General features: G+C 36.8%; 1 protein-coding gene and 1 long non-coding RNA gene across 4 annotated transcripts in view; one reads left to right on the top strand and one right to left on the bottom strand.

Annotated features, from left to right (window-relative positions):
• Positions 1–24,621, top strand: part of LOC129442830 (uncharacterized) — a 52,794-nt gene that overhangs the window by 22,589 nt on the left and 5,584 nt on the right. The window contains exons 1-3 of one of the 3 annotated variants that reach the window (XM_055203117.2): positions 11,344–11,827; positions 16,941–16,963; positions 17,144–18,909. In XM_055203117.2, the coding sequence (XP_055059092.2) occupies positions 11,567–11,827; positions 16,941–16,963; positions 17,144–18,680 (1,821 nt within the window). In that variant the 5' untranslated portion in view covers positions 11,344–11,566 and the 3' untranslated portion in view covers positions 18,681–18,909. Of the gene's footprint in view, positions 1–11,342; positions 11,828–16,940; positions 16,964–17,143; positions 18,910–22,098; positions 22,171–24,621 lie in introns of those variants that run through there. The other 2 variants (XM_055203118.2, XM_073854995.1) reach the window with 2 other exon arrangements.
• LOC141350247 (uncharacterized) lies at positions 9,597–11,122 on the bottom strand. The gene is made up of 2 exons (XR_012358291.1): positions 10,895–11,122; positions 9,597–10,438 (listed from the first exon to the last, which is right to left on the bottom strand). It is a non-coding gene; the product is annotated as an uncharacterized lncRNA (long non-coding RNA).

Raw genomic sequence — 24,621 nt, 5'->3', positions numbered from 1 at the left:
CACGTGTGTTATCTGTCGTGCTTGTCAGTCTCGTCTCCAATTGACACAAAACGAGCGCCATAATTGATTAGCTAACAGACATGAGAGCTAACGTGTATACGCTCGCCTGCCGTCTGGCCAAAATCCTATAGGATAGAGCCGTCAGACGTATAATTTAATGCGTTTGACGTCACGGTCACGTGTTGGAGCTGCGCCAAATGTGAGAGGCGGGGTGGCGGCGGCGTACCTGAGAAATTGATATTTTGTAATTTGCGTCTGGATAACGTACGTGTGAATAAGCGTCTGAATAACGTACTTGTGGATAACGTACGTGTGTATAAGCGTCTGAATAACTTGCGTGTGGATAACGTACGTGTGTAAAAGCGTCTGGAAATGATTGTTATTACAATATAGATGCACTTCTATAATGTGCCTAAGGAAGGTTTTCAGATGGTAAATGATCACCATAGAGTCGGCATTACAAATGAAGAGTTTGGTTCCAAAACGCAATAAATCCATTTTGACTAATTTCGGTAAAAACATGTTTTCATATACCAAGAAAGTGACAAGATGAAAACCACTTTTTTTCTGTTTAAAAAGGCATTTATCGCGTTTTGGAACCAAACTCTTCAAATATAGCCTATCTTCATTTAGGATTATAGTAGTGTTCATAAACGCAAATCTAACGTAGCAGCATTAATGAACTTGGACTATTTAATTTTAGGGTAAAAAATAATGTTTCCAGGCCAGAGATAATCCAAGGTATAAACAATTTTTCGTCCCGACATGTTATTCTGATTAAATATAAAACAAAATTTTATAAATCTCCAAATCACTAAACTTCACAAATAAATGGCATTTCAAAATTATTAAAGCTAGAAGGCAGTTAGATCCTTCAGTCCCCAAACTAGTGTTTACATTTAACTAATACTTGTGTACCAGTTGCAGCAGCTTGATCAAAAGCCCTTTAGATTTTGTCTTAGGCTACACATGAGTCTGTTCGTTTTTGGACGAATACTCTGGAAATATATTACAACATAAATATATTTATAATATTAATATAACACCACATTTCAACAATAGTCGAAGATTAAAGAAGCCTACCAGTCTCACAGTCGAATCGTCGCAGATGTCTCAAAAATGAGGATAATTCAATTTTGGCCATAAGGGTATGTGATTTCACATACAACAGCTTTCTCCCAATATATTAGTGCAGCCTACTATCATTATGATAATACTTTGCAAATAATGTAAAAAGTAGCGTTCAATAAATATTTTTAAAGTGCATTAATATAAAAATAAAAACGTGACAGGGCTGCATGTTCATATGAGAAGGGGTTTTCAGGTGAATAAATAACCGTGAAGCCGGACATTCTGGCTATACTTTCGTCATTTTAATAATTTCTTTATTTTTTATATATCACTCGGGGCTGTGTCTTATTGTGGCTTGTGTTTTGTTCCCCTGCATGCACTTCAGGCATTTTGCACACATTTGTTCTGCATCTTGTTACTTCTGACTTTCTTTTATTTTGTATTTATTATGAAAGGCAAATTCTGATCTAGTTTAAGTCTGTACATTTTGGATTTCTTTTCGTTATATAAATGTTGAAATGTTGCGCGCTGTCCGAGCTGCTGCGCCGAATCACGCTATTTGCACACATTTGTTCTGCATCTTGTTACTGACTTTATTTTTTTATATAAAAGGCAAATTGTGATCTAGTTTAAGTCTGTAAATTTAGGATTTCTTTTCGTTGTATAAATGTTTAAATGTTGCGCGCTGGCCGTGGTGCTGCGCCGAACACGCTATTTGCTCTGCGTGTCATATGAGTTCATCAAACTATAAACATAAAAAACTTTGTTTTATATAGTTTTTCGACACGTATAAATTTTAAACTGTATTTAAAAAAGGGTGGTTATCTTGTCAAAAGTTTAGCTACAAAACAGGTAAGCCATTTCTTTAAATTTCGGTGATGACATGAATAATATTTGCACCAAACATATATTTGACACTATTGTCTCTGATTTATGCTGAATATAGAGATGATCAAAGTCAAAGTAAGCAAGCAAGCAGGTAGGCTATTTCTCTGCAAAATAATAAAGCGTAGCGTAGTGTCTATAAAATCAGTAATTTCAGTGTGTTTCCTTTTAGAAATGAACGTTTATGGAATTTTTTATAAAGCTTAATCTTTATCATTTACAGTAGCCTAACTATCACAATTTGTCGTTAATTACCGTTTTTATACTTTGACACGCTATATAAATTTCAAAATAAAAAAGTGAAGCTGGTCTTATTTATGTTTGTGCTATGAACTAACGGTTTTAATTACCTTTAATTGTTACAAACATATAGCCAGGGTTTGAAAATGAGAGAGGTCCAGGGTTAACAAAGGCTATCCCAGGAGAAAAAAAGTGCACTAAAATACACATTTAAGTAGTAAATGTACCATTTTGTGCACCAATTTTGTAGTTAATATACCAACATTTTATTTTTTACCTAGATCTTATGTATTCTGTCTGAACGTTTTTTGCCATTTTACACTTTGGATACACATGTCTATATGTTTTTGGGGTGGGCATTTTTATATTATTTATTAGATAACAATTTGTTATTAATTTATTGTTAGGGTGGATAATTGCTTATTATAGCATTATATTAATCGTTTTAATAAGCAATATGAGACAATATAAAAAAGAACTTTGTTTAGTGCTCGTATGAATGTTTTCAGCATGAATTTTTTTAAATGCTAACTCCTAATCTGAATGAAATAACTTAGCCTTCTTCATGGCCATTGTTTACATTGGCATATTTCATTTTAACCTGTTATGTAATTTTCTGATTTGTAGTGTTGAAAGCGTTTCTTACATCCATAATCATGATGATTATTGCGTGTGTCTTAAAGTTTCATCTCAGCAATAACCTGCACACGCTGAATGATGCGCCATTTGATTACTGTTTAGGTGCTGGTCACCCCGTGTTGCCATGATATTAGTACGAAAACAAAATAGGCCATAAAGAAAGAAATAAGTTAAGACCTTGTCTTTCAGAGATATTGCTAACACAAACAATTCTTACTTCATAAATTTCCCAAAGTGTCACATTATTTGCTAAACCATTAAACACAACGTCTAAAGAGGATTTTTCACAATGGGCTCTGGCAACACTGCAAATGCTGCAGCCCCCAGCGTCTCATTAAGCCAATCTCTGTCATTTTACACAAAACTATACAGTAAACGGTCCAAACTCAATTATATACAAGGATGCCAATGTGAGTCGTCTACTCTAAAGGTATTATTAATTCAGAAAAATTCGAATTTTATTTTTTACATGAAACATTTACCGAGGTCCGGACCTCGGTGGCCTCATAGCTGGGACACGGTTACAAACTATAGCTGGCTTTCATTTAACACAATTAGGCTATTGGTGTTTTATTAGTGCTTTTACTACATATAACAACAAAATTAATCAAATTAACATCAATAAAATAAAAATCCGTAGATAACTGTTACAATAACATTGCACAAAGGATAATAACTAAAAAAAAAAAAAAAACACTTTGATAAAGGCTTTAAATTAAGAAAAAAAATATGCAGACGACACGGCGGAGACGTCACGTAGCTTCTCAGACAGCTTCTCTCGTTCATTTTCAGGCGAAAAGGGTGACGACGAGAGTCTTACGTTAATTCTTAAACGGCCTATGTCACGAAATCAGTACACGACAAGGGACGCGACGATTGACACGACTGTCTGCTTAGTTAGCAAAGGAAGTTCAGCTTTCACACCCCATATACGTGGGCTTAAACGCAGTGACAACATGGCTAACATCTCACCTTCGCCTGTGAAGGATTGTTACCTTTGCTGTTCGTCTTTAGAAAACTCCGTTGTTTTAAAATGTTGCCACAGTTTGTGTAAAAGCTGCTTACAGAGCTACTGGGAGTTCAACAAGACTCTGGATTGTCCTGTTTGTTTGAGGGGGACTAGCTGTTCTGTGATTCTGCAGCAGCATCCGAGTGTTTTATGTTTTGCCACCGTTTGTAACATCTCAGATGACGGCAACGCAAAACCAAACCTTGTGCGGGATGCAGAAAGTGAGATGGTAAGTGCGGCATTGCATTTTTTTACTATAAGAAAGGTGTACATTTTTGCATTAAAGATCTTAAAAGAGTAGGACTGGGCAAAAAGAAAAAAGGGCATATCTGTCGATTTTTTTTAACGTAGTCGATTTCAAACACCATGATCGGTCTTTTCCGTATTTCCTAGCTTTGTACACTAGATGTCGCCTTTTTGTTAATCCTTACACGAGCCTGTCTGTCATTCCTTATTCACCCCACTAAATCGAGTTTTGTTTCCTAAACGTTACCCTTACGTTAGTTTTTGGTTAACAGAACGTTATTTTTCAAGGTTAGTTTTTTGTTAGCCAGATTAGCAAAACGTTCTCCTAACGAAAAACGTCTATTATTAGTACATTCCGTGTTGTGTTTTTTTTATCTAGAATAAGTAAACACATATCCACGAGAAAATATATCAATATATTTAATTCTCTATAATACTTAAAATTTTCCATTACTGGATTAACTCTGATGACACATTTCCATAGCTATCACCAATATTGTTAACATTTTAAAGGTGCAGTGTGTAATTTTTAAAAGGATCTCTTCACAGAAATGCAAAATAATATCCAAACTATATTATCAGGGGTGTATAAAGACCTTTTTATAATGAGGCCCCTGGGCAATTGCCCAGTTGCCCGTATGGTTAATCCGGCCCCGATAATGACCCGTTATGTTTTTATTACCTTATGCTTGGCTCACACCACAGGATAATCGGGCCGAATTTACCCCGATTTTCCCCTCCCAAGAATCCGAGGGAAAATCGGGCAATGGACCTTGATCGGCTCCGAAGTTCGGCGGAGATTATCCTGTAATGTGAGATGTTTAAAAGTCTAAACTTACACCTTCCGATATGCTCTCAAGCAAATCGGGGCCGCCCCGATCTTATCAAACATGTTTGATATTTAGAATTTTAAATCCGGAAAATTACGTCAGTACTTTCACAACAATCATTGAGAGACGGAGATGATTGACAGCTTTCGGGACCGCGAAACAAGCTGCAGTACGGGTAGACAACGCAGCCGGAGAAACAGTTTGTGAAAGTCAAGTGTTTCATTCTACTTTCATTCAGCCACAACTGCAGCTCGTTGGGCAGACAGACTATTTCAAATATCGAAATTAATTCCTTGCTTGATTCACGTTGTTCACTCATTATCTAAAACATCTTAAAAACAACAAGATGATGGTCAGTCACATCACGCACCTGCAGCTATTCTGTGTATAGAGGAAATTTAATAAAATAAATAGGCATACACGAAATATGTTGCACTTAAATAATTAGCATATTAACAAAACGATTTTAAAATGATATGACAATTTTCAGTTCTTTTTTGTGACGTGCTCCACAAACGCACAGAAACTGATTGCTTAAACACCGCTCACTTGAGAATCTGATGCCCCTCATATCCACACTTACAACGTTTCACATTAAATTACATATTTGTTCAAAACCATTGAAAATGTAAATACTGAATTTAACACTAGACACTACACTGCAAGAATAGAATAGAAACTTTACTGTCATTATAAAAATATAATGAAATTTGTTTAGAAGCTCTTAAAGACCAGCAGCCTTAGAAGAATAAACAACAAAAATAGAATTTACATAGTATATAGCTACAAAATAATATCACTGCAGAGTAGTATACAGTGGAATTAAATAATGCAAACAACAGTGCAAAATCAAGTTTAACCAAGCAATTAAAATAAGCCAATTATATTTAAAAAATGTATTTAAATTTAAATAAATCTTGCATGAGGATTAGACTTGAGTTGGTGCTAGATTGTGCACACATCTATAGTATGCATTCAAACACTGCCTGCATAACACCTCCTTTAAACATATCATGATCGTTGCCATAAACAAGAGCTGAGGAGGAGAAAACTTTTTTCTCAAACACTTAAAGGGGACATTTCACAAGACTTTTTTAAGATATCAAATAAATTGTTGGTGTCCCCAAATTACATATGAGAAGTTCTAGCTCAAAATATATAAACATTTATTATAGTATGTTACAAATGCCACTTTGCAGATGTGAGCAAAATTGTGAATTTTTTAAGGTGGATCGTGCAGATTAGGGATGGTATTATCTACTTCTGACATCAAAAAGGAGACAAATTTTAATTAACTATTTTTTCACATGCTTGCAGAGAACAGTTTACCAAAACTAAGTTACTGGGATGAAATTTTTCACATTTTCTAAATTGATAGAAGTACTGGGTCAATTATAGCACTTAAACATGGAAAAAGTCAGATTTTCATGAAATGTCTTTAATTCAAGAAAAACTCACTTAAATTTATTTTTTTTGTCTAAAAACTAGACTTATTTTCTAAGGTCATTTTGCTCATTAAGAAAATGCATATTGATTTAAGAATTTTAAGATATTTGTACTTAAAACAAGGGGGTCAGGGAAAGAAACATCTCCAATATTTTGAATTTAGACTGTGGTACTAAGTTCAACCACAACAAGTCAATGTTATATACAGCTCCTGTAACAATAAAAACAAAAAACTGCAAATTTGATCTGATAGAATAGAGTCACTCCATATTAAAGGAATATTCCATTGTTGATGTCTTTCTTTGTTCAGTCGAGAGGAAGTTGTGTTTTTTGAGGAAGGCGTTGCAGGATTTTTCTCGTTTTGATGGACTTTAATGGACACCAACAGTTAATACTTAACTCAACACGTAGCGGTTTTTTTCGACGCAGTTTCAAAGGACTATAACTGATCCCAAACGAGGCATAAGGGTCTTATCTAGCGAAACCATTGTCAATTTTGACAAGAAAAATAAAAAAATATGCTCTTTTAAACCACAATTTTTCATCTAGGTCCGGTCCAGTGCGACCTAACGTAAATGCGTAGTGACGTAGGGAGGTCACGTTTTACATATATAAAACGCACATTTGACCATTGTAAACAATAAACTGACACAAAGACATAATTAGTATCAGTTGACATACAACAACGTAGGAACGGTCCTGTTTCAACACACTTGTAAACACTGGGGCGGAGTTTCGCGTTCGTCCTCTGTGACCTCTTGACGTCATGACATATTGCGTGGGGTCGCGCTGGCGCATCACGAACCGGATCTAGACGGGAAGTTGTGGTTTGGAGGTGCATATTTTTTGTTTTTCTTGACGGAAGTGACAGTCGTTTCGCTGGATGGGACCCTTGTGCCTCGTTTGGGATCGTTTGTAGTCCTTTGAAACTGTTAAGTGTTGAGTTAAGTATTAAATGTTGGGCTCTATTAAAGTCCATTAAAATGAGAAAAATCCTGCAATGTTTTCCTCAAAAACATAATTTCTTCTCGACTGAACAAAGAAAGACATCAACATTTTGGATGACATTGTGGTGAGTAAATTATCTGGATTTTTCTTTTAAGAAAATGGAATATTCCTTTAACATAATTAGATGACTGAAGTCAGTGGTGAAGAAACATCAGAGGAAATGAACACTGTGGTCAGCATTAAGACATTACTGTGGTCCAGATGGTGATGGAGGAGATCAAATATGAATCAATGAAAAACAACTAAAGAATATACATAACATCAAGCTTACTTCCTATAAAGCATCTGAATTCTTAACATGTTTGTTTTATATGTTTTCAGAGAGAGCAGTCAAGTGAAACCAGGTAAAAGCTATTTTCTTTTAACAAAACCCTCTGAAATATAAAAATGGGAACAACCAACTTTTACTTCTTATGTTGGCTTAGTTTAAGCTGTCATATAATTAGCTTTTCCATTGCATCATATAAAAAACTTTGATGTGTGCTTCTAGGGATGAGGATGTAGACGGAGATGTGATGCTACATGACGTAGTTCCTTCAACAAGTGAATATGAAGAGGAACCTCATCCACCACCCACAGCTACATCTAAATCATTGAGGTCCAACCTGTGTCCAAAATGCGGCAAGAGATTAAAAAAAAAATCTGACCTGAGAGCTCACGAAAAAGTGCACATCTTAAGAAAGCCGTATCAGTGTTCCACATGTGAAAAAAAATTCACTGCAGTGAAAGGTTGTTGTTACGTCTATGCATGCTATTTGGTTTACGTGCATATCAGTTTATACCTCACTTTGGTATGCTTTGGTCCGTTTTTTGGTTTTACAAGTGTTTAACAAGTTTTTAAAGTGCTCTATAATGATTAATAAAAAGGTAGGCATACAGTAGTTACTACTAAATTGATATAAGCCATTTATTAATTCAGTGTTTCAATTGCTGTTAAGTTATTTCCTAATGGAATGTGAACAGTATAAAGTTGTCAATTGGTGTGGTTCCTGAATTTCTTTAAAATGAGATGAATTAAAGGAAATTTTACTGGCATTTAATAGTAATACTTTTTATTTTAAAGTGTTGTGACTAATCAATATACTAAAACAATGAATATATGCATCTTTCTTAGCATTTTGTTTTAAATGATGTACAGACAATTTTACTGTCGTCTTTCTTGAATGTTCCTACTTTTTACTTGTTTCAATAAAGTCTTTCACTTATCATAACCTTCGTGTGAAATGGGCAGTAGAACACTTCGCATTTTTACATGTTTAGAGGCAGGTACGAAAAATATGACTACCTGTGAATGCCATCCTTTTAAATGTCTTAAGAAATTTGCGTATCTACTTGAGAAGATCTATTTTGATTTTATGGACTAAAAGAACCATTAAACATTTCCATTAGTTATTATTATTTATATGTTGAAGAATAATGTGATTATGGTGAATTATGGAGATTGTTTTCCCTAAAGCACTTCAAGCTTTACTACAGGTGAAAATACATTGCAGGTAATGCTGTATTTAAACAACAGTGATCTAATCCGATTTCTCACACTGCAACTTTTGGTTGTTTAAGCTATCTATTCACCTTATTCCGCCACGCCCCTTTTTAATTCTTCGTTCTTCCGCATTTTGTCAACCGACTTCCGCTGCTAATATGGCACAGTGCATTCGGTGGTTAGTTTGGTGGTTAGAAGATTGTTTGTAGTTCACTATAACTTTAGCGAAATGACAAATATCGCTACTGCTGTAAATGTTTTAAATTAGGAGCACGGTTAAAACTTCATACGACGCTCGGATAGTCTTATATTGTCCCATCAATCGTCTCGTGGTTAGACGATATGAAGCGGGCGTGGCAAGTAACCTGGCATATTTAATTACCTTGTCCTGTCAGGAGTTGATGGAGCAACATTGAAAATTATTAAAAGTATGTCTACCAATATTTACACAGTGATTTCGTCTTTTTTTATAGCAAATGTGCACCTTAGCCAGTCCAATAACTATTTCGTTTTTATGTGGTACCATGATAGAATTCATTTGCAAACTTGCCAACACTTATTCCTTCAAATCAGGAGACTTAAATCCTTTTAAGTGGAATCTACAAAGCTCACACATGGTTTAAGAAATTCCTTACAGATAATATCTGATCACACTGTAAAGGTTTATATAACTGCATGGGAGGTTACATCTGATCACATAGTAAATGTTTAATATAACTGCATGACATGTAACAGCTGATCACATTGTAAAGGTTTAATATAAATGCACAACATCTGATCACATTGTAAAGGTTTAATATAAATGCACAACATCTGATCACATTGTAAAGGTTTAATATAAATGCACAACATCTGATCACATTGTAAAGGTTTAATATAAATGCACAACATCTGATCACACTGTAAAAGTTTAATATCACTGCATGACATCTGATCACATATGAAGGTTTAATGTAACTTTACAACAGGTAAAGCAAGACCACCCTGCAATAAATTAAGACACAGCTTTATCGGAGTCATCAGGAGCTGATCCCAAGTGTTTATCTGGAAGCTGTTGGTGTATGTACTGGTAAAGTGCTTGGCGACTGTGTAATGGATGCAATATCAACCCTGTGTAAAGCTGAACCAAAGATGGTTGTTTCTCAGTAGAGATTTGTACATTTGTGCCAGCTCAACACATTGAAGCAGTTTCTCGGACAGGGTTTACAGGATTAGGATTTAATTATATTAGGACATTTTAGTTTTTACAAACAAACCCTACAAAAAAACAAGACTGGTGCGCATCTTGTGACAAAACAATGGCACTCATATATGTTGAGGTATGTCAGTAAAAGGTGTTTTTAAATTATTGTAGCTCAAATATGCATTTTAGCTTGGGACCAGGATAAGCCCTGTCAGGGAAACCGCACCATTGTTTTCCCATATCAGATGTAGGTTGCTTCAGGTTGAGTTGTGATGTTAAAGTGTAGTTGTGGTCAGAGACGGATGGATCCTCCCATTGTGTTTCTGCATCACAGTTTAGGAACATGTTGATTGTATCATCCTCACAGTTGTCCACTGCATCACTACACATCAATGCATCTGTGAAAACAATATAACCATAAACATTTTTATGTTAGTATTTAAAATAAACTTGAATCATGAGAATTAATATATAAATGGCACCCATACTTAAACAGAACAGTGTGTAAGAGAGAGATGCATTAAAAAGAGACAGTAACATTATACACACAACCTTTAACTTCAGTGTTAAATAATACGTTGTTTAATAGGTCAATATCTGAATGAGAAATGAACTGACATATAGCATCTGAAATCTCAGTAACTTGTAGGAATCACGTGGGCTACTGTAAGAATGCAATGTACTATAATATGTCGTTGTACTATCGTAAATATAAAAATATAGGTGGACAATTAAAACCATTCAAATAGTTGCATTTTATAAACTAACGTTACTGATCTTAAGTGTATTTGTAGAACGGACTTCACAAATCTAACTTTAGGCGAACGAGCACAAAGTTAGCTAAGATAGCTTACCTGAAACTGGCCACCTTTTCAACACCCGGCGTGGTTTAAAGTTACCGGAACATCGTAGTCGAACCTTGGGATAAGGGTATTCCTCAGTTGGCTTAAAATTGGTAAGAAAGAAACATAAAGGCGCTCGGGTGAGCTTTTTAAGCTTTAACGCGTCGCCTTCAGTCACTGCCTCAGCTGCTCATCGTCTATGCGGCCGCCGGCCGGAAGAACGTTGACAAAATGAGCGAAATGGCGCCGCCCTTGTTGTCGTGAAAAATAAGGTGAATAGGGTGTACTATAGTTACACTACGACATTTACCAATTTGATCTAACTTCCTATCAATCAGAGCTTAATTTGAACCTATTAACCACTTAGTTAAATAACTTAATTATCCAACAATAATGGATATCGAAAATAAATTCTGTCTGTGCAGAAAAAGGTCTTCTCTGAGGTGTCATCCCGAGCATTAGATGGCGCCGGAGCTCCTCCTGATCGATCCCAACCACCATTGAATAATAAGGAGAGGAACACCGTAGTGTCAGTGGCTCCTGTCAGGTCACAGAAACGTTTAATAAAAGGACTTTTTGTTTAGAAAGTTCACAAATTTTCAAAACTACGTCATGTTAAATATGTCGGAATCAACATCATAACTGATCTGTTAACTTCAAGGATTTATCTCGTGTTGTGACAACATGGCTATCACCTCACTATCACATGTGAAAGACTGTTATCTTTGCTCTTCTTTTTTAAAAGACTCGGTTGTTTTAAGATGCTGTCACAGTTTGTGTAAAAGCTGCTTACAGAGCTATTGGGAGTTTAACAAGACTCTGGATTGTCCTGTTTGTTTGAGGGAGAGTCACTGTTCTGTGCTTTTGCAGGATTTGAGTCTCTCTCACTTTTCAGATGACAGCAAAATCAAACCACATCATGTGACGTATGCAGACAGTAAAATGGTAAGTGCATTGCATTTCGCTAAAGAGGAAAATGCATGTTTTTTGTGCATGGATTAATGCAAGACTTGCATGCTTCTTACAGAACAACATTCCCAAAACATCTGATTCTACTGGCAAAATCAAACAATCGCTTTAATTATTTAATCTGTGTGCAAAATTAAACAATGCTTTGAGATAGGGCTGGGCAATTTGACAAAATGAAATAATATAGATGTTTTTCAGAACATTTGACCAATTCACAATTCGGTCTAGTTTTTTTACTATTCAACTTAAAGATACAATTTGTAAAATGCGCCGAAAGATGGCGCAAGATCAAACAAAAACATATGATGTTGTTTACTGACGCTCTGAAGCAGCGTGGAATTATGGGATTTGTAGTCTTTAACTTTAGCCATATCAGACGAGAACGAGAAATCACGTTGATGGATAAGGTAATCAAGTCTTATAAATGTTGCGTTTGATGACATCGTTTATTTCATTATGTAAGTTTATATGTGATGTTCAAAACGAAATTGTTAGTCATATTGATATTACAGTATTAGTCCAAATTCGATGGTAAACACAGCTCAGAATTAAGTTTTCAACTTACAATCTACAATGATTTTTCACATAATGTATTGACAGTACAAATCTTATTGTGAAGTGTCTTAAAATGACCATTTATATTGCTGTACAATACCTTTTGATGTGCATATCCTCCGCGGGAAGACGCGCTAATAACACTAATGTTGTGATCAATATAATAGCATACGTTTTTTGAAGGGTTACGAATCAAAACAACTCACCCATCGCGTAAAACACAAGCAGGATCAGAATCTCGGTCTAGTTAAATGCTGTCGTGAAGCTCTTCTCTATCCAGATAATGCAACACCAAATTGATCCTCCCTCGTTTGTTCCAAACTCTTCTTGGGTCGTTTGGTTGGCCCGTACGCTTACAGGAGCTGACACAACCAGCGGCAGACGGTACAGAGATATCCATAAGTCCATAAGCAGGCGCATAGTTCCGCATTTGTCCACGACACTGGCTGCGTCCGAAACCTCAAGACTGTGAGGACTTGTGGCCTTGCTGCCTCATGAGGACATGACTTCGGCCTCGTAGGCCCCTCAGAGAAAGGCTTTCCGACGCACTTCAAAGGCAGCGTGTTTGAAATATAAACAGAGAGCGCCTTTGTGATAACTAATCACATATTTGAAAACTACAATACTAATTTCTCGCTAGAAATGAAATTAAAATGCTTAAAAAGTGAAAATATACGTTTATTTTCACTAAATTTGTGCTCCAGCCGCTTCCTTGGCCGCCATTTTATTTTTTCGAGCTCGACCAGTGTTCTCATGTGGGTTACGTCAGTAAAGGCGGTGACAAAGGGTCACATGGATATTAACGTCATTGACATGAGACTGCACTGCCCCGTGTCAATGTTTTGAATGGAAATTTTCTCACGATTTACAAGTAGTTGAAAACATTACAGATATTGATAGTAATCAGCTGGACAAAATATATAACACTGGCCTAGTGGTTTTTGGAGATTTTACTGCAAATATCTTACAAATTGCACCTTTAAACATAACTACAACAATACTAATCCAAGCGCACTGAAGAATAGTTATCAACATGTCATGATATATATAAATATAAAAATGGATTCACTTTTTTAAAATATCTATGCAGAAATTAGGCATTGTTTCATAATTAGCCTTAATGTGAACATTCAGGCATTTTTATTATGTTTTGTTGTATCAGTCAAAATCTCACAGCACAATTCGGCTATTATTTCTCTTTTAATTATTCATAACATTCTTCTATGATTTGTTATAACATTTTATTCGATTTTTCGTTAATTATTTTGTCCGTCTTTAGGAAACCAAAACACATGGGGGCGGTTTCCTAGACTAAAATAAATGTAAGAGCTGTCCAAACTGAAAACAACTTGCACTGACACATTTTAAAATACATCAGTGCCCTTTGTTTTGCCTTAAAATGCACACAAGTAATGTTTTTAGTAAGGCATTTTTGTTAAAACTAGTTATATTTCCCAATTAAACTAAGCTAATCTCTCTAAAACCCTGCTATGTTATCAGATGATGTCTGTACTGTTTTACTTTGACTGTAACAAACTTCCATTTAAAATCTTGATAAAATAAAAATTGCGTCAAAAACGTAAATTCAAATTAAAAATCGAAATAATCACCCAGCCCTATTTTTAGATGATACACTACAGAGCATTCATCAGACTCTATATACGGTATAACAGCACTTTACAACAAACGTTTTACACAAAAAATCTGTAGTTAGTATTGTAATAAGTACTGCAATTACAGTAATAGCCCAGTAAGCTTTGAAGTCGGTAAAAAAATGTAATCTGCCTCAGCATCCCATCTTTCTCATCCACATTACAGGCAATTTTGTCCCATACAGTAAACAGAGGATACCGGTAAATGCTCTTGACAACACACCACGCATTTAGAGTACCGCATGGATAACGTATTTTTGTAAGCTAACCTGGAAGTTAGTGGGACACTTGTTCCTTCAACAAAAAAACGATTCATTTTTACCATAGAGTTTTGGATTATCTTTAAACATTAAGCTCTGTGTTGAACAAAAGACGCTTGCACGTTTTGTTCAACAAGACAATCTTCCCAGATGAACACAACTTTTATGAATTTTGAAGTCTAAATGTGATTACTAGAAATGAAAAGCTTACCTTAGGCCACAAGCAAACTACACCAGCTGTCTCTTCAGATCCACACATCAACACCAAGCTTCTGACAACTCTTTCAACATTTATTATTACATTTATTATTACATTTAAAAACATGTTACCTGATAAGAAAATACGAATTCGTTGTTGGGAATTGTGCCCATGTTGCATTGTTTTTGAGATCTTCATGCGCTATATGATAAAGTCTGTAGTCCCATGTATTCATGACATCTCAAAATAACACCGATAAGGATACCTATGTTTTTAAGATTATCTTAAGTACTAAAAAATTTTTGCCTTCTGCATTTTTGTTTTGCTTTTCCCTCCATTGTACCGAAATTGAACCGAACCGTGACGTCTGTGTACCGTTCCACCCCTACTGGTGTGTTTTATGCCGTAGAACAAAACGTGAAAATATCTTGGGCTTATGTTAAGTCATTTAACAAAAATCTTATTCAAAATACCCATTGACTTTGGGACGATGGAACCAGAAGTGCTAAAATGCTAACTCACTTATGGGTTTTGCCTACAAAAATGTGTCATTACTGGAGCACTGTAGGCCAACTGCATTTCCTTTATGGACGGTTTCATTGGACGCACATTAGGGATGCACCGATAGGATTTTTTGGGCCGATACCGATACAGATTTAAACAGACAACTTCTGGCCGATACCGATATTAAACAATTGTATACAATACTATACAGTTGGTCTATTAGCTAGTTTATTTCTGCATCAAATTATTTTTACTGAACATGGATTGGATCTAATTAACATTCAACTGACCAACATAATAAGAGAGGCACAAATTAAGCTAAAACAAATATAATAAGACAGCACGACAACCTTCAAATGTGGTTTTTGCTATTCAGCATTCATTTTATTAACAACATTAACTAATTTTTTACATATAATGGATTTCTTTATGCAGTTAATTAATAAACAATCGGTATCGGCCTTTCTTGTGCTATTGCCGATATGCCGATGGTTTCAAATTCATCAAAAATCGGCCGATAAATATCGGCGGCCGATAAATATCGGCGGCCGATACATCGGTGCATCACTAACGCACATGCATTGTTGCGGTTACGTGCCTGAAACCGAACTTTTGGTCTGTAGTTATTTATTGGTCTGCTTTTCCCCCAAAGCATTGTTTGCTAACTATGGTCGTTGTTGCCATTGAACTCTTTACTGGTAAAAACAGAACTTTTTTGACCATAGTTGTTTTCGGGAAACGCACCTCTGGCTAGTGGTAGGGGTGGGCGATATGGGGAAATATCATATCATACTTGTTTTAGGGGAAAATCACGGTATCATGGTTTTTATCACGCTTTTTTAATGTTTTTTAAAGACTATTATACAGCCATACTTTTCTGTAGTTACATCATGTGCCAAGACAGACGGTATTGCGCACTGCCCTAAAATAGTCCCCTGCCATTGAAAGATACTAAGGGGACTGTTTTCGGCTGCTGCGTGGTGTCATTGCGCCTCCTGCAGCCATGTTACAGCAGCAAAGTCCTTGCTTATTCCGCCAGAATGAGAGTATAGTTCCTAGCCATATCTGCCTAGAAAATTGCAACTTTTAATTTTCCGTCAGTATTAATACATAATGTAACTACTGGAGTCAAGTTTTGAATAGGAAAAATATCGAAACTCTTTAGTTATTTTTTTAGGCGCAATGCTAATGGACTAATCAGATTCTATGGATTGTGCTAAGCGCTATGCTAAAAGTGCTAGAGCCAGAACCGAAGATCAGCTGAATGAATTCCAAAATGGTAAGAATCAAATGTTTAACTCTAGGGGAGCTGGAAAATAAGCACATTGAAATCACGTTAGCACTAGGTCAGGGTTTAGGCAGACTGAGTAATTAAACGGCTTTGCACGAATCATTTGGGGGATCTCCGAGAAATGGGGTTATATTAAATGTATATTTTGAGAAAAGGACTGTTTTTGATCTTGCATGCATTTAAATCTGTTGTTGGGGACTTTTTAACAATATTAGGAAGCTTAGAAATTGGACCTGAATGGCACTTTAAAACTTTATAAAATCGAATAATTAGCTTCAGTAACATCCAATGTGCATTCACCATAGAGTTTTCATGTAGGACACAGCATACAAGGCATAGTGACGTAGTAACGTAGTGATGGATGCGTGTGCACAGAGGAGAGACCAAAGCAACATCAGTCACGAATAAGAAGTATAAACCAAGGACTTTAAAGATAAGGGAGGAGACAAGAGGATATTGAGCTATACCTGTAGCTAAAACAACTTACAACGCACTGTTCTCACAAGAGTCTATTCTCACGGGATTGTTGTACGCTACTTTTCTCTCTGGAGAATGCGCATTGAATGTTACCGGAAGCTAGTTATAGTAGTTTATAAACATTATACTCAACATGTTTATTTGTTTTCAGAGGGAGCTCTCAAGTAAAACCAGGTAAGCCTTTTACTTTTTATGAAAATATCTGAGGTCAAAGATCTCTCATTAGTACATAAACACTTTGAATTAAGAAATGTGAAATCCAACCACCAGCCTTGACCATCTTATGTTGGCTTAGTTTAAGCTGTTATAGAATCAACTTTTAGATTCTCATCAGAACCTTTGATTTGTTTCTAGGGACAAAGAGGTCAATACAGATGTGATGCTGGGGCAAAATAAATGTAAAGAGGAACCTCCTGCTACACCCACAACTACTTTTAAGCCATTGAGGTCCAACCTGTGCCCAAAATGTGGCAAGAGCTTCAAAAGAAAATCTGACCTCAAAACCCACAAGAAGGTGCACATCTTAGCAAAGCCGTACCAGTGCTCCACTTGTGAAAAGAGTTACGTTGGTAAACATGAGCTTACATTACACATGCGTCTGCACACAGGTGAGAAGCTGTTTAACTGCTCTTACTGCAACAAAAAGTTCACCAGAATGAGGGGTTTGAAGTCCCACTTAAGGAACCACACAGGGGAAAAGCCGTTCTCTTGTTCTCAATGTGGGAAATGCTTTTCTGGAAAAAGTAGCCTAAAGACTCACCTGCAGTTGCATGGTGGAAATCTGCCTCATCAGTGTGATCATTGCGGGAAGCTTTTTAACACTGCAGCTGCGATGAGAAACCACAAGGTGGCCCACACCGGCGAGAAACCTTTTCCATGTCCACAATGTAACAAAAAGTTTATCCTAAAGGTTCAGCTGGAGACTCACCTGAATAGCCATTCTGGGATCAAACCATTCAGCTGTTCTGTGTGTGGGAAGAGTTTCCTGAGGAAGCATGGACTTAACACTCATCTGCTCATTCATAAGGACGACCGCCCCTTTCACTGCACACAGTGCGAGAAAAGCTTCAAAAGGATGAGCCATCTAACAACACACATAAAGACCCACAGCTCTGACATCCCTTACAAGTGCACCTTCTGCAGCAAATCCTTCAAACTTCCCTTCTACCTAAAACTGCATGAGAGTGTTCACACTGGAGAGAAGCCTTACAGCTGTGAGAAGTGTGGAAAAAGCTTTCGTTTATCAGGAGATTGCACCAAGCACCAGGCTGTACATTCAGAGGAAAAACGGTACAAGTGCTCAATCTGTGATATGAGGTTTCGCTTCAACAGTGGGCTGAGGAACCACAAAGCCGTTCACTCTGAGGACAAACCTTACCACTGTAAGAAGTGTGGAAAGAGCTTTAACAGACTCGATTACCTGAAAAACCACATGGTGATTCACACTGATGAAAGACGTTACAAGTGTTCTCAATGCGGTTTGGCCTTCAAGTGCTTATCTAATCTCAGGAAACATCAAAACATTCACTCCAGGAAGTCCCTGTTCTCCTGCAGCACCTGTGGCAAAACCTTCACTCGCCAGGAGGTCCTCAGAAGGCATCAAGATGTTCATGCAGGAAAATGCAAATGCTCAGAGTGTGGAAAATGCCTGAGCTCGGTTGGTAGCTTGAAGAAGCACATGCAGCAACACTTCGGTAAGAAAATGTACCACTGCGCCGAGTGCGAGAAGAGTTTCAGCTCCTTGTCCTATATGCTGAAGCACCAGAAAATGGTGCACATTGATGAAAAGCCATACGTCTGCTTCGAGTGCGGTGACAGCTTTAATACTGCAGGAAAACTGGTTACTCACCAACTACAACATTCAGGAGAAATGAAGCATGAAATCGACTGATGCCCTGAATGTGGAAAATATTTCATTAGAAGCGATCCTTCAAAACAAACAATACATCATTATTGGATAGAAAATGCAAGTATTGTGTTTGTTTTGATAATACGCTCCACTGAAAATTTACTTTATAGTGTAAAGTTGTTACTACTGAATCAGAATCAGGTGTTTATATGGACTCAACAGTTTGCACATTGCCATGATGTTTAGTGGCAGGTAAACCTGAACTTTTTGGGGAAAAAAACTTGACTTTGACTGAATAATCTGATTAAAGGTTTATGGTGAATGATTTGCTGGAGTTTTCTCAAGCACTTCAACCTTTACTGCATATTAAAGGGACACTTCACCCATTTGCATTAAGCTTTGTATAGTTAGAACCCCAGTCATGTTTTTGAATGGTCATGCATCATTTTCTCAGTTGCCGCTGAGACAGGAGAAATACAGATTTCAGTGTTGCACTTCCTTCTTTCAATGATGTAAAAATCATAATTTTGCATCATTGAAAGAAGGAAGTCCGATATCTTTGTTGAGGGAGTGAGACTACAAACACGTATTTTCTCGGTCAAATAGGCACCAAATTCTAAATGTATGTTAAATTTCACCTACAAATATAACACACTTTCAGTAAAGATTAATATTTCTATGGGTGAAATGCTCCTTTAAAGGAATAGTTACTCATTTTCAATATTAAAATATGTTATTACCTTAACTAAGAATTGTTGATACATCCCTCTAGCATCTGTGTGCGTGCGCGTGGGCGCTGGGGCGCGCTGCGGCGCTTCATAGCATTTGGCTTGGCCCCAATCATTCAATGCTACCATTTAGAGATAAAGTTAGAAGTGACCAAAAACATCAACGTTTTCCTATTTAAGATGAGTAGTTATACGAGCAAGTTTGGTGGTACAAAATAACTTTTGTAACTTTATCTCTGAATGGTACCATTGAATGAATGGGGCTAAGCTAAATGCTATCGAAGCGTCGCAGCGCGCTCCAGCGCTTACGTGCACGCACACAGATGATAGAGGGATGTATCAACAATTCTTAGTTAAGTTAATAACATATTTTAATAGTGAAAATGAGTAGACTATTCCTTTAAAGTTTTTTTGTTGTTGTTGTTGTCTATCACTGAATAAATGTCCCTTTTGGTTGTAGAGGGTGTACTCTAGTTACAGTATGACATTTACCTATGCGTCTCGTTTCTTATCAATCAGGGCTTGACCCCTTGGAAAAAAACAAAGCTGACCTTTGACCTCAAGCCTAAAAATTAAACCAATGTTCCACTTAGCTAAATAACTTGGTTTTCCAATATTAATAGATATCTAAAAGAAATAACGTGTCTGTACAGAAACAAAAGTCTTCTCTGATTTGGCATCCGGACCATTAGATGGAGCCGGAGTTGGGAAATTGTTTGTTAAATAAAACTCTTTAAGTTGATAGACAAACATCAAACAGGATTGTGTGAAGAACGTCAAGTGGAGAAATCAGTAGTACATGTATTAATAGATTGTCAGAGATATCTAGAACAAAGAGACAAAATGAGTATTGACTTGAGGGAGATAGGAGAACAGGTCGCTCACTATAAAAAGTTTACTGGGTGGTAATGGTAGGGCACACTTTAGAGTACTGATGACTTAAGGAGACCGGGCGATATAGTAGGATCTGAGATAGTTACAGGGAAAGGAGGGAGGGTTTTTTTATTGGATAAAGTAGGGTAAAGAAGAATTTGTAGGAATTGTTTAAAGTAATGAAGTTATATCGGCGTGTTTTTTATATAAATTGTGAAAGAGTGTAGGATATTTGATCTATGACCAGGTCCACATTCTGGAACAGAGGGGGCGGTAATGCTCCTTTATGCTGGATGCCAACCACCGGTAAAACAAGAAGAAGAGCCGGCGCTTCTCCTGAATCTGATTTATTGCAACCACATCTGAAGAATAAGGTGAGGAAGATAGTAGTTTCATGGGCACCTATGTGATTACAAAAGTTAAGTTAAGGCTTATTTCTGTCAAGTTTCAACAAATTTCCAAAACGTTTTGTTGATACACTTCAGCGTGTTTAATAGGTAGAAATCAACATCATAACTCATCTGTTATCTTAAGATTATTTTCTCGTTTTTGTTCACTCTTACTGTGCTGTGCCAACATAGCCTCCTCACTATCTCACGTGAAAGACTGTTATCTTCGCTCTTCTTTTTTAAAAGACTCGGTTGTTTTAAGAGATGCTGTCACAGTTTGTGTAAAAGCTGCGTGCAGAGCTACTGGGAGTTCAAGAAGAGTCTGGATTGTCGTTTGTTTGATGGAGACTCATAGGTACTTTTACATGCAATCAAATAATCCGCTTGTAATCGTATTGATGGCTCAATCGTATTGAAAAGCCTTCATGTAACGCTAAACTCCTTTATCAATACAATTGAGGACGATGGGATGCAATTTTGGATCGAATTGAAGCCCTTACGAAAATTAATGGTTTTATTAAAACAAAGAAAACATGGTTACCGTAGTAAAACCATGGTAACCAGAAAATAATCATGGTTTTGACAACTGTGTTTTTTAAAAACCATAGTTTGCTAATAGTAATCAACACACCAAAAAAAAAAAAAAAACACGGTTACTACACTTTTACCACAATGACACCATGGTTTATTTTCGTAAGAGAGGGGGAGGTGTACGTTCTGTGATCCGATCAGCAGGGGAAAAGTACGCATCGTAGTATTTTATCAATCGGATGCAAAAATACATTGTGCACATGCGCAGAACATTTGTCACGTCTTATATTAAACTCTTTATATCATATGATTCTCACAGAAACACGCAATAGAAAGTGGCATCACTTATTACTGGATCACTCGATGTACATTCTGCCGCGTTTATGTGTACTTTTAAAACATTAGGCTACTTGAAACAATAAAATAGCGTTGTGACTTTTGAAAAGTGTTTTCATCACCTATATCTAAAAACTTGACTTTAATCCACATATAAAGCATGAACTCGACGAGAGATGCTGTCCGCAGCGAGGCGTTGCCAAGTCCTCTGCTTTTTTCCGCGTTTAGATTTGAGCTACTGTTTAAACTGTTTCCACCAGTTGTTTTTTCTGCGGGTTGAAAATGAAAGTATTTTGTTTATTAGTTATTGGTATTTGGCCTGTGAATAGTTATTGGGATGCTTTTGGGCTAGGTTTGAATGTTCTTTTGGGATGGTTCTGATACGCGAATCTGGCAACCCTGGCTGTGCGCTTGCGCAGACGTTCAGATTATATAGAATGTACATGTAAACGAACATTTTAATCAGATTGGAATGTTTAGGGTGCATGTAAACTGTATCGTCGTAACCTTCAATCGTATTAAATTCAGTCGGATTGACACAATTTTGTGCATGTAAACATAGCCAATGTTCTGTTCTTCTGCAGGATTTGAGTCTCTCACTTTGCTACAGTGTGTCAATTCTCAGATGACAGCAACATCAAATCACATCATGTGAGGAATGCAGAAAGTGAAATGGTAAGACTCCTCCTACATTGCATTTTCTCTTAAAAAAGCTGCATGGTTTTTGCATGTGCGAATTTTAAAAGAAAACTGGGCATCAGTTATAGTTTCAGCAGTTACGACAACATAAACAAATGGCGTTCGTTGAACAAACGTAACTTCTAGAAAACTCCGCAAACAATCAATAACAACAAATCATAGCTTATCAAAAACTATACTGAGCTAATGTTACTGCGTAAAATGAGACTATAGCATGTATACAATCTTAAAGGAATAGTCTACTCATTTTCAATATTACAGTTTTTCTCCATTGGTTTGGCTCATTTCTTGAAACAGAAATTACATTCTCAAAACTCTAAGATCATTTGGCAAAACAGTCTTACAGTTCAGCTCAACACTATAGCTTACTTGCAAAAGCTCATATATTTCCCAAAACTGTTCACTCATGCTTCAAAAATAAATTCCTTTTTCATATAAAGCGTCAGTGCCACAAAAATGGCAAATATCCTTATCCTTGCTTTGGCTCATTTCTTGAAACAGACCGGACATTCTCAACACTCTTGGCGCTTTTGTCAAAATAACGTGGATGGTTCGGCACAACACCATGGTTCACCTGCATAAGCTCATACCTCTCCCAAAACCGTTCACTCATGTGTCAAAACTAAATTTCCTTCTCATTTAAACAGTCAATGCCCCCAAAATGCTTTATCCCTTTGGCATTGTGTAAGCACTGCAAGTCAAAATGTTTAGATGTTTTGTCACTATGGCAGAGGACCCTTGAAATATACCTTATGTCCACATTTCAGTCTTAGCCCAGTCCTTCATTGACAATGGTTACTGTACTGTTTTTTGTCTAGCTAACAGAATACAATTTTGTATAAAACTGAAAAAAAAAATAGTTTTTTAGGGTAAGAGTAGCCTCCAAGGTTTGACACCACACATTGCACTCACACTGCCAAGGAAATTGCAACCACTTTTATTCACACACAAAGTAACTTCCATACACCAGACCAAAAAGAAAATATATAAAGCATAATATACTCTAATATAAACACAAAAAACAATGAAAATTATATGCAGCCTACAGTGCTGTAGGAGAGGAAGGTGGTAGAAACACAATGACCATCCTTGGATGAGTAGTGAACCAGTCCCTGATTAGCAGGCCACGGTAGAAATTCACATTGTCCCATACAATGACATATTGTGGTAGGTGAGGCCCGACGAGACCTTTCTCATTTTGAGGGATCAAATCAAAATGAAGGTGGTCCAAGAAGATGAGGAGCATCTGTGTATAGTATGGGCCAAGACTGGGGATGTGAGGGCCACACCATTCTCAGATATGGCATCAAACATAGTAATATTGCCCCCTCACTGGCCTCGGACATCCACCGTGGCCCGGTGGGCAATATTTTATGGCCACGTCTTCGGCCCTTGGCCAGGTTGAACCCAGGTTCATCCACAAACACGAGGATGTGAAGGGCCTCGTTTCCTTCCAATGCCATTATTCTCTACAAAAGCGTAAACTCCTACTTTGTTAGTCGAGTTTTAGTTTTACCTGACTGTCAATTGCTGTAATAAATTTATCAAATGTTCAAAGTATTCATATATGTTATTCATGGTATTATGTTCTTGACTATTTTTGCCAATTGAACAGACTATTGTGCATGTGATGACTTATACAATGAAATGACGCTGACACATTTTGGAGTGAACAACCATTAGACTGAGAATCAACCAATCAGTTTAGATCAACAAGATCTATTCCCTTGGAAATTGTGCTAAATGTAGGCTACCTGTACTTAATCAGTTGCAAAGATGTACTGAGCTATTGAGACATGTACTTAGATATTTGCAATTTGATGAAATGAATGAGAAATTTAATTCTGTTGTGAACACTTGCAAAGTAGTTTGGAGGTTTGTCCATGTTGTTTTGAGAATGTAATTTCTGTTTCAAGAAATGAGCCAAACCAATGGAGAAAAACTGTAAAATATGTTATTACCTTAACTAAGAATTGTTGATACATCCCTCTATCATCTGTGTGCGTGCACGTAAGCGCTGGAGCGCGCTGCGACGCTTCGATAGCATTTAGCTTAGCCCCATTCATTCAATGGTACCATTTAGAGATAAAGTTAGAAGTGACCAAACACATCAACGTTTTTCCTATTTAAGACGAGTAGTTATACGAGCAAGTTTGGTGGGGCTAAGCTAAATGCTATCGAAGCGTCGCAGCGCGCTCCAGTGCTTACGTGCACGCACACAGATGATAGAGGGATGTATCAACAATTCTTAGTTAAGGTAATTACAGTTTAATATTGAAAATGACTAGACTATTCCTTTAATTACAGATCGGGAGCCAAATCTCCCTTCACATAGCAGTGATCCATGATCGCCATTTCCCCTAATCTTTTTTTAAGAAACCAAAACATTTGTTATTTTTGACGCAGTATTTGTTTCAGAGTTAAGTA

The sequence above is a fragment of the Misgurnus anguillicaudatus genome, chromosome 2, assembly GCF_027580225.2.
Source record: "Misgurnus anguillicaudatus chromosome 2, ASM2758022v2, whole genome shotgun sequence".
Classification (NCBI taxonomy): Eukaryota; Metazoa; Chordata; class Actinopteri; order Cypriniformes; family Cobitidae; genus Misgurnus; species Misgurnus anguillicaudatus.
This window is presented reverse-complemented; position numbering and strand designations above follow the sequence as displayed.